The following is a 20,670-nucleotide window of genomic DNA, read 5'->3' on the forward strand; positions in this document are numbered from 1 at the left end:
AAAGTGTGGAAATGGATTTTGACACAGGCTTAGTGGTGACCTCTAACCTCATCTGCACTGATTCTAAAACAAGCCCTGCTCAGAGATGTGTACAGAAGGTTACTGTAGCTTGTGTGGGGGACTGGATATGGTGTGGTCATTACTTCTATAATTTTCCCTGCAATCAAACCTCATAGGTGTGCATATCAGGTCTTTGTTAGGGCTCAGGACAGTGTAGTTGTTTCTTTTACTTTTCTCATACACTTCAGAGATGTGCAAAGATTACTATAGCTTGTGTAGAGGCAATCTAGGAGCAACAACTTGAAATACATTACTGTGATCATAATTTTTATTTTAACTATCCTCACAATTAAACACCAGGCACAAGTGCAGGTGACTGTCTTTGGGTCTTAGGTGGAGAGGCATGCTATGTACATGTATGACAATAGGTACCTGAGATACATTACTGTGGCCATTTGAACCTCTGCTTTCATCTCAAGATAGAAGCAGACGGACGCACAGATAGGGACAATCTTTTTTTTTTTTTTTTTGGAGAGGGGTAGGGAGGCATACAGGATTTATGTATTGTCTGAAACATTGTTCTGGTTATTTTATTGTGAGATACTAGTTCATCAGCTTTGAACATCAAGCTTGGGCACAACTTTATGTATTCCTTGATAGAAATAAGAATAAAACTGTAAGTAATTTCTCACATGTTTTTGTTCAAGCCACAACTGGCTCAAAGGGTTAGGAAAATGCTCCTCAGAGCACCTATAAGCCAATGGTTGAATTCAATTATTACCTACAGAATTATGACTGTGCTGTCTTGGCTAAAAAGGATGCAAGGAAAAAGTTAAACAGCAATACTGAATTTCTTTCCTTAATCATAATTTGCTGTTCAGGCCACCTTTGGACGAAACTGTTGTAAAAAACTGCACTTCAGCACATTTAGAAAGCGAAACTTGGAAAGCTGAATAGCTAAAGAAAATGTGAGAAAATGAAAAAAGTAGAGAGCTTGGTGCAGCGAGCCCAGAGGATGTGCGCAGGGGGTGTCAATGCCCCTCCAACGTATTGTGGTACATGCCGGTCATAGTGTAAGATTATTGTAACTACACTTAATTGCAGCAAGAGCTAAAATGTTAGTGATACTTTGCCCATGCATTCTTTAAGAATGCCCTGACTCCCTGCATGCATCGTCGTTACACTTACCTGTTTGCTTGCTACTTCCTGCTGCAATCCCGAGTGTGTGCTCCTTTGGAAAACATGCCTAATAAACCTATTGTCAAGTCTGCCACCCATGTTATATTGCAGTATTACCAGCATACCGTTTTATGTAACGCAAGCAATTTATTCCTCAAGGGCAGCAGGCACTGAATTTGCAGAAACACAGCAGCAATTGCTTCATTACTTACAGATCTCTTTAATGTGATATTATTACTCAGATGACTTGATTCTGCACGGATTGTGCATATCGTCTTATATTAGTGGATTGCAATGACAAAAGTTTTGACTGGCCCTTTATAGCTGAAATGTTCCGAATCGGGGCCGTTTTGTCGTTATTGGTTCATTCGTTTTCCTTCACTGCTTACTGGAAAAATGTTAAAATCTATAGATTTAAAACGCATTTGGCGATGGAATATACAAGGAATAGCTGACCATGATCCGGCTCTGCTCTATAACTACTGGTATCCGGTGAGAAACCAGGGCACTAGACAATTGAATCGGTGTACTGAAATCAAACATTGTTGTTGGATTAATGATCCAACCACTCCTCCAGTAACTATCAAAAAAGCAGGGGAACCCATGTAACACCCTCTATTAAAATCAGATATCACACACTTCAGTACCAAACTTGAAAACTACGGGCAATTAAACCACAGATCGTCTTCTCTTTGCTTAATACATTTACTATAAAATGGTGCCCGATGCTGTTGTGTACAAGTTTAATGCACGATATACTTCGTTTTTCTATTATATTTATATAAGCCCAACACTACTACCACTTTGTACAATTACAGATCTCTCGACCTCTTAGAGCAAGAAATCTGGATAAAGCTAGCAAGAACAGTGGGCCAAAGGCCCCAAAATAGGGACAGTTTTAAATGCTGGTCTTACAAGCTTTGAAAGTTGATAGAATAACATGTTTCACATTAGCATGAATTTTTCGGAAGGGTGTGAAGTCTGAAGCTCAAGTGTCTGTCATTATTTTCTAACGTCGTTCTTTAATGATTTGGTACTAATTTATTTTTTATGAACCAGTTTTATGAAAAACGAACCAAAAATGTGAAGCAAAATTCTGGGCATTCTGCGAAAATCTGTAAAGTTGAAGGGTAACTCCACTGTCTTTTGCAGTACGGTATCCTTAAATTTCCAATACTAGCAAGTCCAGCAATGGCTGCCAAGAGCTCTACATAGTCAGTCCATTTTTTTTTTCTAGTTTTTACGTATGTAATATTATTACTCTTACGAAATAACGGTCGATATTTCTACTTAAATAGTAATTCAGTGTTGACATACTTATTTTCTAACACGCAGTGCTTCCGGTTGCATTTTTGATAGTCTTACTGAAAATGAACTTTACCAACAAACCCAATAACAAAGGAAATAAACACACATGAAACCTATGACGGCCTAAAAATGCAACGTATGTGGCATTTATGAAAACCGTGACAAATGCAGACGTATTTCAGTGTTATGAAGAAAAGACCAACACAGCAAATCACAAACTTAAATTCAGTTAAGACACACATATGCAATGCCCATTTTATTTGAAGGGATATTTGTCTGAACAAGCATTCTGGGTTCTAGGCACCAATCCCACACTACTATTAAACATTACTAAATAAACAATATTACTGTAAACGTAAATAAAGCCGCTGAAACTCTAAACATAACACTAAGAAAAATTAAAGTTCATGTATCGACGTGAGCAAACTCCAGTGATGAGTAAAACGATTGTTTATTTTTCATACAACCCAAACAAAATTTGCTCAACTATTTACCGACAAGATTATACTACTAACGCACCAGAATACCCATCGTGGACGTTACATACGCGTCTAGTTAAAGAGGTGCAATTACGGTAATGTAGATTTAGGAACCTTGATGAGCTCAGAGCCTTACAAGAACCCATGCAGGGTTTCATTTAAAAGCAAAACTCCAGAATCGCGCTGCAACTAAATAAAGGCCTACCTACAGTGTTTTCATGACATAACGCAGTTTTCCAGCAATCGTGCATGACTGCGTGAGAAATTCCACACTGCGTATTGTAAACAAAATAATTAATATTGTAAAGCACTAATAACTTGGGTTTATCAACATGGTTTAACGCCAGTCCACCTCCAAGGCTGGTAAACACTTATACAAATAAACGAATGGGAAAATTAACCGTGATGCGGAAATAGTAACCACTAGGATATAGTATGGCTCTTTACTCTAATGCACCTGTATATACTTCCCTCATTCTGCTACCATGTATTCTATGACTATGAGGCTATGTCGTTCTATGCAGTAGTATTTCACATGAGCTCAGTGCTCTATATGCCACGCCTCTCTCACGTCATTTGCAGTTTTTTCATTGGTCCTTTGGAGCCGCGTGAGGGCCTTTGTCTCGCGTCCCCTGTTTCAGCCATATAAACGTCTTGCAGTAGCACGATAACTAAATTTGCAGGGCTGGAGTAGTACGTCTTTTTTCTGGTATGTGTACTGTTGGGCCATACCAAGCTAAAAAGAACAGATATTATTTGTATACTTCACATCGTTTGAAACTTTTCCACCAAATGAAGTACAATCATAGACTTCAGCCCGAATACATGTGAACAACTTACCCATGCAAACCTGATCAATAGTACGCAAAACAATCGACCAAAAGATCACAAGAAGCTTTTGTACAAGAACACCGAAAGTAGAAAAAACCCATGCTCCCTGCACTTTATTCTCTTAATGCAATGGCACCAGAGATCTCTGCAGCTGCGACATTTTTGTCGAAATTTCTACGGACCAGGGGTAGAGTAAGCGATCGACAATTACAAACATTCAGCCAGTCCTTGCAAGACTTATTGGCAGGTAAGATGAATGTATTCATCTTTTGGGAATATAAAACGACGGCGATTACAGATTAAAATGGATGAGTGTCAGGGTGTTGCAAACCCTGCGTTAAGTTTGCCTTTTCCTTCAGTTTGTGGTACACAAACGTACATCAAGTTTGATGCACAAGAACACAGTGCCACCGATCAGTTTCAAATCAAGAATAAACTGTGTTTTGTTTAAGATAAGCAAAATCAATCATGTTTATTATAATTTAAAAACAACTCCTCTGCGTGTATGCCAACTCAGTAAAACTTGACGGTGTGACCTACTGTAGCTGTTGGAGGGAAAGTGGATAATTCAAACCTATTCAAAGAAATGTTTCCATTTGCGATGTGGCCGCAGCTGGTATTTTGCCAGTTTCTTACATTAGCTTAGAGTGGTGTGCTTATGCTTTAGTGCAACATCAACACATGTTACACATACAGGATAGGGTGCATTTTCACGGGGACAGCAAATCATTTATTCGATAGTCATTTTTAATAATAGTTATACTAACTCCCTCTGTCTCACTTTACCTATAATTATCCACGTTTCTACCACATTACTACTATTGTCCCACCTCTTCTCTTCCTTGTCCTACTTATAGCTCTGCAAACTGAGTCATGTGTAATGTCCTTATTGGTATTTTATAGCTTGTGCTGTAAGTGTGGTGTTTGTGTAGAGCTTCTAAAACTGTAATCACTGTAACTCTGAGACTGAATGCTCACCGACTATGTATATTGTGCTTTTTTGTAATTGTTGGAGCTTTTCTCCCCGGGTCTCCCCTGCAAATGGGCTTTCACCTAGTCGGACCATCCCGGTAAACAAAAGTAAATAAGTAATGTGCTTAAAATGAAAGGCATCGATCCTGCATGTTGCAAATACATCATATAACCTGCAGCCAGCATGCAGTGCTTAGACTTTCACTTTCTGTAAACAATAATAGTATTTTTAAAGATGCTTGTTTTTTTTTTCTTGTGCAAGCAGTTTGTGGGTGGGGGGTCGGTTGTTTTGCAGTTGTTGCACCTTCATAAATGAGAGGCAGTCGTGCTGTCTCGTTTAAATTAGAACTTCGCATGATTTAAGTTTCCACACTTACTGGTCTTAGCTGTTCCCAAATAATGTATGGTCTGTTTTTTTTTTTGTCTACGTCCCTCTTTTAACGCTTTGTTCGTGTCTTGCAGTAGTTAAACTGCGAGTTTCCTAACTGTTGTTATCGGTAACAGAGTTAATCTGTAAAATAATATGCAATTTCTTAAAAATGAATCTCCTAACTATTGTTTTCGGTAACATAATTAATCTCTAAAATAGTATGTAGTTTCTTAAAATGAACAATTAATCTTCATATAATGGAAGTGATTCGGTTATGTGCAAGACTAGGTTCGTGTATTGTTGGTTTTTATTAGGTTACTGCACAGTTCCATTGTTAAATGTTATTTTTTATGAAGAAAAATGCTGGGCACTGTTCTTCTGTTAATACAGCGGAAGAGTTCAGCAGAAAACCTTTTAAGACATTTCCTGGAACTTGTACGGTAGCCATCTTAATTACATCAATTTTGTGAAGTGTAAATATGAACCGCCTTAAAATACATTTGCAAATTGAACCAGGAATAAAATGTTTGTTGTGATAGCAACTAAAACCCTGTACTGGATAACGAGGAATGTTTTCATCTCTTAAAAGTATTATAGTAGTTTTGTTTTCATGTTCAGACACCTAACATGCAGTGGCGTATCTAGAGAATACTCGATACAGTTTTCATCACTGTTATGATTTTTGGTCCTGAAATGGAAACAGCTGTACTGTATTACTGTTTATAGATGGGAATTGATGTAGATCTGCGTAATGGACCGAATGAGGAATTGATTTTAAATGTTCCATTTTGGTGGCAAGAATCTGTGATATTGCTTATGTCAGTGGCTCGGCGGTAGCAGGCTTGCCCTTTGGTGCTGGAAGAACAGAAGGCTGTGGGTTCTGTTACTACTCCAAGTGACTGAATAGCAGGCAATGCTGAGCAGCATTATGGGGTGCTGCATTTCTGACTGGTTGACCTTTGGATGAGTCATTGCTTGAGTTGGAGGTAGCCCAAATGAATGTAAAATATTTCCAATACACCCATACAAAAGAGTAGGTGAAGTTCCCCAATACCCTGGATAAATGTCCCCCAGTAGTGTAAATACCAATGAAAAGAGGCCACAAGCTTAGTGGGACAAACCTGGTCAGTAAAGGATAAATAATGATAAATGTTTACAATAAAATTCATGTAGTAAGTCTACTAAATAATTCAAATATTGTTCATTTTCCCTGAAAACTGTAGTACTAATTTTACTGATCTGCGGGTGACTGACAGAGCTTATCATATAGTATTGTGCTGGCGGTTCTGTTTTAGTGCTGCATTCAAATTTTTCTATCTTTCTTAAAAGTACTGAAGGACACTACATGTTTGGGTCTGAAGTGTCACTTTTTACACTTCTGTAGCATGGTGTTATTTATCTGAACAATTTGGTTAAGGAATCTTATGTTAGAGAGGGTGTTACTTTTTATTCAGCATGCAAGACTAATCTGTCAGTAAAAGTGAATGTCATCTAATTTACCTGTAGCTCAAGGATTTGCAAGTGCAGCTGTTAACCGTCCCACACTACCCACCCCCTGTTTACAGGCAGTCTGGCAGGATTTGATAGCTTTGCCATTGATTGCAATGCAGATGTTCCCGACTTCCTTTAAAGGTAACTATTTGCATTAAACACCCACAGTTTGTGGTTTGTAGGCAGATTCTTTTTAAACCCGTGTTTGTGTTAGATTGTATTCAGCTAGTTCTGTTGACTTCCTGCCGGTTTCTGTAAGCGCAGATAACTCCTGCTGTTGACAGGCAACAGTCTGCAGCTGTGAGAAATTCAGTAACCATCAGTGCTGTTTGCACTATGCAGGAAGAGTGTGAGAAAGTGCTTCACACTCTTATGTTGTTTTTTGTTGTTATTAATTATATTATTATATTTTGTTTCATTGATTAGTTTTTCCATAACTATAGTCATAATGATATAGGTCTATATTTTGAGGACTTGCTTGAGACAGCTAAAAAAAAAAAAGGACTTTCTGAACATATTTACATAGGCATTTTCTTTAACTGCAATGTGCATGGCAGTGCAACATGTGTCGAGTGTAATGTCTTCATACTAGGTATATGGAATTTTAGTATGTTGTTTCTATGGCTTGTTAGTAAAAGAAGATGTCATAGAATTTTCAGTTCTTCTCTGGTATACTAACAGTACAAATATGACATTGCAAGAATTAAATCTAGCCAATTGCCCCATCTGCACCTTTTGCTTGTAAGGTAAACGCCTTAATAATTATACCAACCTTCCACCTACAATCAGCACATGATATGGGTGCATTAATTTAATTTAATTCTCAGGGTCGATCATTGGTCATAGTGGGCATTTCACAGGCCTGCTCAGTCCTTACAGTAAAACAGAGAATAGAAGAGAGGAGTATGATCCAATTTTAAGACAATGAGTAGTAAGCTAGACAAGAAAAGTAACATTAGTCAGTGCGACAAAAAAATCAAGTAAAAGCAAAGATATTTGGTATAAAGTGTCCAAATCTTTTTTTTTTTTGTTTTTTTTTTAATTTAAAAAAAAAACGGAGACATTATTTTCTCTGTTGCTTCCATTTCAAAACATTGATGTACTTGGGTATGCGTGGGAACGCAAGTCCCATACGCATGCACGGTACATTAACACAAGGAAGCAGTATACCACCACTGGCGGAAGAACAGTAATGCACCATTATACAAAGACAGTATTTAAGAAAAGTATTTTTTCTCTTAAATAATGTCATTGTATAATAGCAATAACCGACTCCGTGGTTGTGGTATATTGAAGATTTACCCATGGTTGGCTTTATTTAATCACTCTGGCTTCATCCTCATGATTAAACCATGCCAACCATGGGTAAATCTTCAGTATGCCACACCACATCGTCTGTTATTGCTTATATAATGGGTGACTTTAACATTAAACTGGGACCCCCCCCAAGACACAAACAACCGTCAGCAAATCTGTTTGGTTTGTCAAAAATCATAAGATACAACTAGGATACATAAACACACAAATCCATCTTAGACTGGATTCTTACAAACAAACCAAGTAACTTTCTACTGGCTTCCTTGTTCCAACAGTGTCAGTAACCATCTGCCAACTTGTGCTGTCAAAAATCATCCCAACACATTCAGACATTTAGCCTACAAACAAGTGTGCAATTTAAAATACTTTAAATCAAGTGACTTCCATCTCCGCAGTCCAACTCTTTAATATCCTAGAGACCACGATGCTGTAATGCAGTTCAGTAATGTTTTCTTAAACATCCTCTTATCCAAACCATAATGTCTCTTCACCAAAAACAAACTTAAACTCTGCCTCTCACAGTACCCCAGGCCCCTCTAAAAAAATAATCATGCTAAAGGTGTAATTCATCATCTCCTCATTCTTACCGTATGCTGAGACATTCACCCAAACCCTGGTCCATACCACTCCCAAGACAAAAGGGTGGCAGTGTTGCATTATTATACCAAGATACCCTAAACATAACTCCCTACACTAAAGCTGCCCCCACCCTTCAAAACGTAGAATTTCTCCTAGCAACTCTCCATTTCAACAACAACAAAATCCTAACTTTTGCAGTAGTCTATATTCCTCCAGGCCAAAATATTCCCATCTTAGATTATTCTTAGCATGGATAAACCAAAATATATCAAATGAAACTATAATCCTAGGAGTCACAAATATCAGCTGGCAAAGTCTTACCTCCATCTTCCCAACCAACAGCATAAACTTGCATAGTTTTACCCAACTTATCAATACTCCCACTCACGGCCTATCTACACGTATCAATACTCCCACTCATGGCCTATCTACACGTTCAGAGTCTGTATTAGACTGGATATTAGTTATTCACCCCCACAGTTACTCCAATTCCGGAACCCTACCCAATATACTAAATGATCACCTCCCAGCATACACCCACAGGACACACTCTCACATAGCCAAAACTCACTCCTACAAAGCATCCAGAAACCTTGCCCACTTCGACCAGAATACATTTTCAAGCATTTTAAAAAACCTAAACTGGATTCCTCTAAACACACTTCCACTAGATGAAGCAGTTAATTACTTTAATAATCTCTTCATAGATACACTCAACACTCTTAGCCCCCTTGCGTGTCAAGCAAACAAAGGTAAATCACGCCCCATGACTAACAAAAATAACCAAACAACGTATCTTCCAAAAAGACAAAGCTTGGAAAACTTGGCATAAAGGTAGAACGCAACAAAACAAAACCAGCTTCAAACAACTAAGAAATAGAGCCGAAAAACTAGTAATACAAGATAAGAAAACATATTTCTCCTCTAGATTAACATCCCTACAAAATAATCCTAAGAAATTCTGGAAATCAGTCTCCAGCCTTCTTAACCCTGGCACTGTTCAGAATCCATCTCCTGCACCAGACAAGACCCCTCAACAAATCTCCCACAACTTCAATACCCACTTCATTACCACCATTCAAAACTTAATCAAAGACTCCCCAACAAACCCAAACCCCCAAAATACAGATAACTCCAAACTAACTGGCAACTCACATACTCTTCCTGACAACAATTCCAATACTCCCACAAATCACTCATTTTCTTTCCAACCAATACCCACATCCCTTATATGTAAGCTACTTAAAAAGGTAAAACCATGCTCTCTTTCTGCAGATAATCTTCCCCCAAAATACTTACAGCTAGCAGCAAATGCAATTTCATACCCAGTAAGTATTCTTATTAACCGCTCTGTTACAGAAGGCTGTGTTCCACATCTATGGAAAAAATCTGTTATCACTCCCCTACATAAAGGTGGAAACTCTTATGACCTCTCTAACTATTGCCCCATTTCTATACTTTCTCCTTTATCCAAAATACTGAAAAGTGTGTACAAATACAATTACTAAACTACCTTACTGACAACAACCTTCTGTCCCCCACTCAACATGGTTTTCGCCCACAACACAGCACCACCACAGCCTTACTTTCCTTCACCGATACTGTCAACAAAGCTTTAGATGCAGGTCACCCTACATCAGTAATTCTGCTTATATTATCTAAAGCTTTTGACACAGTATCACATACTAAACTTTTGACTCAATTGACTAAGCTTGGCTGTGGCCCTACATCCCTCAACTGGTTACATCATACCTTAAAAATAGACAACAATCTGTAAAGTGGCAAAATGCTCACTCCAGTTACCTGTCAAATAGAGGAGTCCCACAGGGTTCCTTCCATTCTGGGTCCATTGCTTTTCAACATCTTTATCAATGACCTCTACAAAGTCACACAACTAGGTAAAATTATCCAGTAAGCTGACGATTCAACTATAATTTCAACCTCAAACAACTTCTCCGGCCTACTCTCAGCCACTCAAAATGCCTTTACAGATATTGAATCTTGGCTAAACAACTCTCAGCTTTTACTAAATACAAAAAAAAAAAAAACTTCTATTATTCTCATTAAAAGCACCAGACATAGACTTCAAAATTTATGCTAAAGACAGAACTGAAAGAGAAGTAGTAAAATCTGCCAAACTACTGGGCATTACAATTGATAATAAACTCACCTTTGAAACACATATCCTCAACACAATAAAGAAAACACACTTTAAACTTTGCAAACTCTTATCACCATATGCTTTAAATGGACAATGACACCAAAACAAAGCTAACACGCACCTTACTAATCCCTACCTTACTCTATGGTAGCACCATCTTTACTAACCTTCACTCCTCTCTCAGCAACAAGCTCCAGTCCTGCTATAAATTAACAAAATTTGTCTTAGGAAAGTCAAACCGTTCACACAATTGCCAAGCAATAAATGAACTGAACTGGTTGGATTTCCCTAATTATCTTTGCTATACCCATCTAATGGTAGCCCACAAACTAATTTATACACCAAATAACTGTCCAGCACTGTCATCAATACTTCTAAGTTATGTCCCTGCATGCATCCTTCGATCCTCCAGTAAATCACTTCTAAATGTAACTCCAAGATAAATAAAAGAACTGGGCAATGCCTGTTCTCACATAGCACTGCTAAAAAATGGAACTCCCTACCCTCTCATAGCACCCAAATAGACTGCATAAAGAAATTCAAAGTAACATTAAAAACATATCTCCTTGACAACCATGAATGCCAATGTCAATCAATAAAACCACCATAAACCAGGGCTACTTAACTTGTAAGCCAGCTCCGTAATCAAAAAAAGAGGAAAAAAGCCTACCCTGATAGTATTAGCTCTATCACTGCTATGCGTTTGACTTTTTTGTCATATGTCATGAGTTACCAAAGGAAATAACCTCAATTTCCTTGTACTGCAATACCAATGGCTACCTAAGGTTTTTAATTCATATTAATAAGTTGTACATTGTATATAAATGCTTTTAACTTTTTTTCTCTTCAAACCGTTATCTGTAAAACCTTAAACCTCTGCTTACAGTTGCTATTTATTTGTGTAAAGTTTTTTTACTTTACTTATTTTACGTTTATTGTTAATTGCGGAGCTTTTCTCCCCGGGCCTCCACTGAAAATGGGTCCCCAACCCAGTGGACTTTCCCAGTCAGTGAATGTCAATAAATAAATAAAAATCCTCAATAGCCACGCATCACTCAGAACTAAGAGAGTCAGGTTAAATCCTGCAGCCTGGTTAACAAAATATGTCAGGCAAATACTTCTTCAGAGAGATAAAGGATAGAAAATGTGGTCCAAAAACAAAAGCCTATCCAACTACCAGCACTTTTCTTAAGAAATCTTGTAAAAAAGTTAATAACAATTGGCAAAAAAATCCTGTTTTTACCATCCTATCAACACACCAAAACAGTCCCAAGCTATTTTGTTCGTCATTAAACAAACTACTACACCCTGGCCAAACTATGTCCACACCAACAGCCAATAACAGCCCAGACAATATAGCCACCTAGTTCAACTTCCATTTTATAAACTGAATACTTCAGTACTCTCTCTTCCTAAACAAAGGTGTTCCACCACGCTCACTACCTCAAAGTCATCTGATAACAATACCATATTGTTCTGTTTCCAACCAGTCCCAAATAGCGCCTTAAAAATATCTACAAAAACTCATTCGCAGCAGACAACCTACCAGCAGAGTACCTAAAACTCACTTCTGAAGCTCTAAGCCTTTCCTACAAAACCACCAGGGAATAATCCACACGACCGGTTTTAAAGCTTAAACTGACTTTATTTGTTAAGCGCTTTTGTTCCCAACCAGAGAACTTCTTCAGAACCGGTCGTGTGGATTATTCCCTGGTGGTTTTTTGGATTTGGTCGGTCTTTCCTGGTTCTAGCCTTTCCTGTTTTTATACTTATTAACCGGTCCATAACAGAAAAAACATGTCCAGCCAGATGGAAGAAATCTCTAGTCCACAAATGCGGAGATTCAAGTGGCCTTTCCAACTGTATGCGCATAGCTGTACTACCACCATCAAAAATATTTGAAAATGTATCCACTCCCAGCTCCTCAAATATCTTACCCAAAATAATCTTTTCTCCATGACCCAACACGGCTTCTGGCCAGTCTCAACACAATTAATATTAGCTTTATCAGTGCTATCAACCGCAACAGATGTAATGGCAGTCTAGTATCAGCACTCTTCTGGGATCTGTCAAAGGCCTTTGACAGAATTTCCTGTCAAAAATTTCTCAGCGGATTCTACTCCCTAAGTTTATATTGATCATCTCTTAACTAGTTTTAGAACTATTTCACAAATAGACAATCAGTAAATGGATCAGTACAAGGCCCGCATTGAATTTATAAAAGTACTCCATATCACCACTAAAAGCACATCTAGTTCAGTATGCAGGTGATGCAACCCTAGTTACCCTCTGCTCTGACCCATTACTACAGATTCCCCCAGGAAATCGCTCAAACGTTTTCCTCGTCTGTCAAATCTTGGCTAGGTACTGCAGACCTACTCCTAAATGCAAAAAACACTAAACTAACGCTGTTTATTCCAAAGCAATGTTGTACTCAAAAACACACATTCAGTATTGTCTCATCTGGCAGTACAAAAATTGAAATTGTGTCAGAAACCAAATTACTTGAAGTACTCCTAGGCAGCAGCTTAAAATGTGACTTGCATATTCTCCAAACTGTAAAAAATACACACAGAAATTAGGCTTCCTGTTTAGCAAGTCATTGTTTTACAATATCCACATAAAATCCATAGCAGCAACCTATCTACTCTCATTTTTATTGTATGCATCACCTACCTTCACTAATGTCAACTATATCATCAAGTCCAAACTTGAGCCATGCTGTTTGCCACATATTTATCTCCTAAAACATACCACTGCACAGCACTAAAGGACCTAAGTTGGCTAGAACTCTCAAATCAACTAACCTGCTATCAGCTCCCTACTACAAGCCAGACTCTGGACCTGTGGAGCTGCAGTTTTATTAGTGACATACTGGGCTTCCCTGCGACTGAAGTCTCAGTGTACACCAGAAACACTAGTTTAATGCAGAACGTTTTGAAGCTCATTACCCTGTAGTCCCATGTAAATTAGTAACCAGTCGCACACAAAGAAAACATGGGGAATCGGAACTTGCAACCATTCTCAAGCAAAATCATTTCTGCCTTTATTGTCTGAAAGACTTCATCAGAATCCCACAATGACTATTTTTTAAAAACCTATAAAATAATTACACGGCTCTTAAGTCCAATCAGAAACCTTTTTCACACTACATACAAAAAAAAAACCTCCAAATCAAATTTACAATTTTGCAGCTCTCCGCTTTTAAAATGCATGTAATGTTAATGCTGTCACTTAAACAATGTGAGTGGTTGGCTTTTGGTTTTAATTGCCAGCGTAACTCCCTCATTTCCAGCTTAGTGTGTACATGCCCACATTTCATATCCTTGATAAGCTAACCCAAAAAAGAGAAATCTTTCAAATTTTGACAAATTGTAACTCTTGTACAGCAAGTTCATATTTTTATTCTTCATTGCATAAATATATTTGTAAACCTTTAAATACATGTGAGTTTTTATTCATAAGCAAATACTGTGGGGAAAATTAATGGAGCTGTTTCTTTTCTAACTGAAAGAAGGGATATATAGGTGTTAGTTAGCATTGCTGGCAACATAACCATTTATTCCTGAACAGTAGCAGTAAAACATTTGCAAACTTCGGGATAGCAGGGAATTGCATAACAGACAAGACAGAGTGACTGGTTAGAGCTGCTTCATACTGTTTGCTACTTCAGTTTGTTGCTAGCTTGGGACTGGAGTGTTTTCTATATGGGGCTACCCCCCCCCCCCCTCACACACACACACACCGCTGTCCGTGCTTTTTTTTTTTTGGCTAGGGTTTACATTTTCCTTCTGCATCACACACACTTGCTGGATGCTGAATTGCTCATTTACATGTATGTGTCACTGTGTGTGTGCTTTTGCAGTGGTCTGATACCCCATCTGTGGCATTCAGCCTTTTGTTAGTAGGATAGGCCTCAGCTTCTCTTAACACAGTCTGTTGTGGTTGATGAAATTTAATTGGTAAAGCCGTAGCAGTGTAAGCAACACTAATTTTATTTTGGTGAAGGGAAAACGTGGCAAGTAAAACAGACCAGTCAGTTTGCAGCAGAAAGCTACCTTTGGGTGAGTGGGGTTTTGTGTGTTACGGCAGGTAGGGTGGTATTAATTTGAAGGGTAAGTTTCTGAAAATGTAGATAGTAGTCAGGCATAAGTTTATTTTAATGGGTTTGAGGTGATGAGAGGGGTGCTGTTCTCTGGTCTCTTGCTTCTTTGGCAATGTACTTTTAAGATTAATCACGTGGAAGACTTGATCATGGGTATGTGGTACTTGCGTGTAACTGTACGTCCATCATCTGTACCACAAATATTTGTCATTACAGATGAGCACGTGCAAGGATGTGAAACACAACAGCCACTGTCATATTATACATATGCACATTCAGGGGCATGAAACTTTGTGCTAAGCAGCACGTAATAGCTGATGTAATGTCACATTTCTTGTAAGGCTTCCTAAAATGAATACAGAGAAAAACTGTACAGAAGACATTTAAGGAACCTGATGTTTAAGGCTGAAGCTGTGTCCTGTTTGGACTGGAGTGCTGTTTGATACTAAAAGTTAATTTTGTGTCTTTGATGTGATGACTTTGCATTGAGAATGTGAGGCTTTGCAAGTACACAACAAAGGTCTTCACTGTACGTCAGAAAATTTCAAGTAAAACCTTAACCTTGACTTCAACCATGCACACTCGTGGAATATATACAAGGAAGTTCTGGTTATGACAGCATTAACATGTAAGACTTCACTCTGTTGCTCTGAGAAGGTTGTCCCAGCTGCAGACATGTCTAAAGACCTTTTGTACCTTTGGAAACGGACAGAATTGAAGGCAGAAATTAAAAAAAAAAATACAGGAGTCTGTGTGCACATGCAGATAATGGCAGAAATGTACACGTAGTACTGTGCATATATATTCCACAAAATAAAAGCGGTGGAAATGATGTATAGTTCTGCTGTCTGTAGTACCATAAAAGTGGTGTAATTGTAGTTTTAAAAGTAAGCTGAAACAGGATGCCTGTCTGTCTGTTAGCATGGCTGTCTGTTAGCATGGCTGCAGTGGTTTAATTTGCATTTCTGTTAGGAATGGACAATGCCTAAAACAGTTCAGTCCCAAGTTGAGGCTTCAGATCCCATATCTTTTTTGAAGACCCACACATGCTTTGATTATAAAGCTTGTAGAGTTATAGTATGGGTTTTTAAAGTCCCTGTCTATGAAGACACGCTGGATGCTATTTATTTTGAATTTAATTGGGGTACAGCATGGAGTCCATTGGACCTATTAGTCTCAGCCGGGGTGAACACAATAGATGCATGATGTTATGTACAAAGTGAATGAATGTCAAAATGCAATATGTATATATTGTATACAAAGTGAATGTCAGAGTTGGCTTCAGGATATAAAGGCATTGATAAATCACAGTATGTAAATGCATTGTATACCGAGTGGAAATTGGAGTTGGCATGCTGGTTTGGGGAACTGAGTCTTGATCCTTTGGGATTAATTACTTTACACTTGGGGGAATTTGGCAGTGGATCTTTTCCATAGTGGAACCCTTGATCTTCCTGGCATGCCCATTTAATAGAAGCACAGAGCATGCAGCCTTCTCTAATTTGGAACAATCATTAGTAGTGCTTAGAGAAAATAAGGGAGGAACTGCTTAGGTGATGTGAAATGGAAGAAGGTAATGTGCCGGCTCCGTTTTGAAATGTCAAGACTTAGGAGCCCCGAAATGCCAGGAAAAGTCTAAAAACACAGGAGAATAGCAAATGTTGACCATCTCTCTTATTCTTTTAAAGTTTTTTTTTCTGCATTGGAACTTGCCTCTTGCAATCCCCCTCCCCTGATGTGTGAAGACAGGCCTCCACCCCTCCCCCAATTTACTTGGACCTCAGAGAAAAGGGAGTATTCCGAGGAACAGCAATTTCAGAATTAGAATATGCAAGTCTGCATTTTTGGCCATTCAGTCTGTGTTTTGTGGGATTCGTATTTTTTATGAGTAATTGCTTTTCAGTTACCAAACTTGACACTTATGCTGACATTGCTGCTAAATTATCCTGATCCATTTGAAACTTTGTGGTAGTCTGGGAGTGTGCTGCTTGGACAGGCATAATTTTACTGAAATGCTGTTGGACAATACTTGTTGCGTAAACTTACAGAATATGTAAGTTAGCGGATCTGTACCTTACTAATGATGCCCAACTCTCATCTGCTGTGAGACAGTTACCACATGATTCATGCACAGGCCATTTGATGACTATTGTCAGCTAGATACAAGTTTCACTAGAAGAATTGATGCTGTGGTGTGCTTTTCATTTCAAAGATACTTTTTTGAGCAAGGGGGGTTCCATCCAGCCACTTCGTGAAGAGGTTCTGTCATACTCCAATTAGCCTGAGGAAATGTAATTGACTGGACAAACAAAGTACACAGGTCTATTTGTAAATGGAATTAAAAGTATGCCCTATAGGGGCCATGATGAGTACTGAGTTTCTGCAAAGTGGCATTGTTGTTTTTCTCCCCTTCTGTGCAGAAAGATAAATAATTTTCAAGCAAAATGTCACTGCTTATAACCCGAATTCTTGAATCTTACTTTTGACCTTTCCGTGTTAGCATGATAAACGAAAGAGTTGGTATTGTAAAGCTGTGTGTGACTTGTCCTTCTTTGTGTTGAGACCATAATTTCCTAGCCACATGCTGTCTGTGTTTTTTGACAAGGGCCCCCAATGGATGGTGTTTTGTTTGCACAGGACTGTAACACTGTATGCTGAAGTTGGAAAAAAGCCAACAAACTCCTCCTGCCTCACACATACTTTTGCCTTATTTGGCCTTCTGATGTTCTTCTGTTTTTTTTTTATCATAGTGCATATTAACCCACACTCCCTCACCCCACATGGGGAATTTTATATTGCATGCCTGCATTTTCAGGAATGCATCACATTTTTCATTTATGCAGTTGTTTAATGAGTATTGTTCCTCCATTGTGTTTATCCCAGATACAGACTTCAGTAGAACCTCTTGCAAACTTGGGTACAATCCTGTCTTGATTGCAAATTGTGTTATAATCTGTCTGGCTTTGTATTTCACTTGTTTTGTAGGCTGTGAAATAACTTGTTTTATCATGGTCATGGGCCTCAGATCTCTTAATCTGTCATGAGTTTGAAGTCACTGACAACTTACTGTGCAAGATAAGTTATTTCCCAATCTGCAGTTGCATTTCCTATGCGGTTATTTTTTGTTGTGTATTTACACACACATTTCTATGTTAATATATACACTGATCGAGTAGCATTATTTTAAGGCCCCAATTTGCACTGTATTAAGTTGTGCACCTCTTTCTGATCTTCTGGAAAAAATGTATGAGGCAAGGATACTTGGGCCAGGAAATGTGCCACATCTAGTGGTATTTGGTGTATCCACCTTAAAAAAAATAGAGTACCTGAATGATTCACCATATTTTGTATCACTGTCTTTAGCTTATGTGGTTACTTTTTTTGCAACATGCTGGTTGAACAACATTGTACTCAATGTTACAAGGCCGTAGTAGTAATGCATAGAAAGCTACATGACACCCAAGTCACACAACAGAGCATAAGTGGAGCAACGGTTCACCTTTATAATCTCGAAATACTGAAATCTCGAATTTCAGTATCTCGAAACTATAAAGGCGAATCCACACCCCCACTTTAACTCCAAGATCGCACAAACAGTAAGACAGCAAACTCACACCTAGACATTCTGCAGTCACGCACGCACACACACACACACACACACACACACACACACATCACCCATGTTCAAACACTTACACACACTCATCCTTGCCTACCCTAACCCACACGTACAACTTACAAACACACTCACATACACTCAAACTCCCACCCAAAACCCTTACAAAACAGTCACCTTAAATTCCACGTCAATCCACACACTACACCAGATACCATCCAAACAAACCCTGCATGTAACGTAGCGTAAATCCATAACCACAAATTTGAGATATTCGAATTTGCGATTATGCACTTTCACTATTTTAAATATTCGCCTTTATGGTTTCGAGATACTGAAATTCGAGATTTCAGTATTTTGAGATTATAAAGTGGAACCAGGGCAAGAGATGGGGCAGATGGTGTTACTTTGATACCGATGATAACAAGCGAATGTGTCTTGGCAGAGACTGTATTCTGTAATATGCTGTTGGTTTCTTGTACTGTGCCATAAAACTGCTACTTACTCCATTGCTTCAGTGTTGTGCAACACATCTCTACAGGCTTTGTAAAATGTTTTTATATATGCATACATAGATATATTTCACAGTGGTTGAGTAAAATGAGTTTGGTTGCTGTTTAAGACAGTAGTCATTTAGAACATGTACCAAATCCATTTAAACCAGTCATTTGGATGGGTGGTGGGGGTGTTGAAGCTTGATTGAGATGCTTACATAGTTTTTGTAATGCCTTGTTAGTGAGATGATGAATTTAGCTACTAGAAACTTGCAGTAAACAAAAGACTAATAAAACACAAGGATTAATTTTAATTCTTTTTTTCTTTCTTCTCTCTCTCCACCACAGAGCACTACAAACAGCATTGGTTCCCAGAAAAGCCATGCAAAGGATCAGGGTATCGTTGTATCCGTATTAACCATAAAATGGATCCTCTGGTTGGACAAGCAGGAGAATGTATTGGACTGAGCAACGAGCAGCTCTTTGGTCTTTTGCCCAGCGAACTGACTCTGTGGATTGACCCATATGAAGTCTCGTATCGTATAGGAGAAGATGGATCCATCTGTGTTCTTTATGAAGACACACCAGCAGGAGGAAATGGTCAGAGCGCTGGTTCCACCATGCAGCTTGTGGACAGTAGAATTAGCTGTAAAGATGAACTACTTCTGGGCCGGACAAGTCCTTCAAAAAGCTATGCGATGATGACGGTCTCCAGCTAGGATGTGGCTTTAGATTTTTGGGATTTAATGCTTTTTTTTTTCCCTTATGGGAAAGCTCGCTGAAAGATGCATTTTGGACTTAAACATTGTCCACGACTGTGAACCTGCTGACGCACATCTTGTAGATAAGTAGCTTTAGCTGTGGAAGTGACAGTGTTAACAGTTGGAACAGTGTTGTTTGAAAACAGTAGAGCCTGTTGCTGTGTGATAAGATTGGAACTCCACTATTGTGAATGTTGTAAAACCAACAAAAATGCAGTTTAGCTTATTAAATATGTTTAACTTCCTGTTTTTTTTATTTATTTATTTATTTTTTTTAACTGAACTGCATGCCCTTGCATCAGAGTAACCTTTTTTTTTTTTGACGGGGGAGGGGGGGCAGCAGCTATGAGCAGAGTGTGAAGATTGGCCTCTATGCATCTCTCTCCTTCTCTTACATGGTGTCACTGGTAGTTATCATGGAAAATCTCTCTTTTTTTTTTTTAATCCTTTTGCTCAAAAAAAGTTTTTCTGTTAACAGCTGTTGTAGTTTTAGTGTGGTATTCCTCACCCACCTACCTTTCTCCATGTTGCAGTAGAAGATGATTCAGTTTGGCCATTCCTTAGGAATAGCACCCTTATTGTCAATTAACATATTGCAGTTAGTCTCAGATGGGCTTTACTGCTTTTATAGATATTTACTATGTTCCTTATAATAATGATAGGCAACTTCTGCAAAATTAATGACCAGTATTTAATATACCCAGGTGATGACTTTAGCACATGCAAACATTTGTCACGTGGGTATGATTCTGTCATAATGCTGTGGGAAGTAAGGAAGGCTGCAGATAGCCACCTTTAGTTATGAAATCTTTATAAAGTGAGAAAAGGAAGATGTACACAAACTGGAGTCCTGAACTGGAACATGGCAGCTTTTTCTGCCATAGTGCTAAAGTATGGTACAAGTTAACCAGCAAACTGCAACTGATGTTTTCTTACAGGTAGTACTGCATACCTGATTAAAAAAGAATACCTTTTGCTGTATAACTTATTTTATACCAAAGACAGTA

At 38.4% G+C, this 20,670-nt stretch overlaps 1 protein-coding gene across 1 annotated transcript in view; it reads left to right on the forward strand.

Annotated features, from left to right (window-relative positions):
- The first annotated feature begins 3,627 nt into the window (after positions 1 to 3,627).
- Positions 3,628 to 20,670, forward strand: part of BTG1 (BTG anti-proliferation factor 1) — a 17,852-nt gene continuing 809 nt past the window's right edge. Inside the window, exons 1-2 of the mRNA XM_044087851.1 lie at positions 3,628 to 4,044; positions 19,251 to 20,670. The exon at positions 19,251 to 20,670 is cut by the window's right edge and continues 809 nt beyond it. Of these exons, the coding sequence (XP_043943786.1) occupies positions 3,897 to 4,044; positions 19,251 to 19,621 (519 nt within the window). The 5' untranslated portion in view covers positions 3,628 to 3,896 and the 3' untranslated portion in view covers positions 19,622 to 20,670. The remainder of the gene's footprint in view (positions 4,045 to 19,250) is intronic.

Source organism: Protopterus annectens, chromosome 11.part0 (assembly GCF_019279795.1).
Source record: "Protopterus annectens isolate FY-2018-M chromosome 11.part0, PAN1.0, whole genome shotgun sequence".
Taxonomy (NCBI): domain Eukaryota; kingdom Metazoa; phylum Chordata; order Ceratodontiformes; family Protopteridae; genus Protopterus; species Protopterus annectens.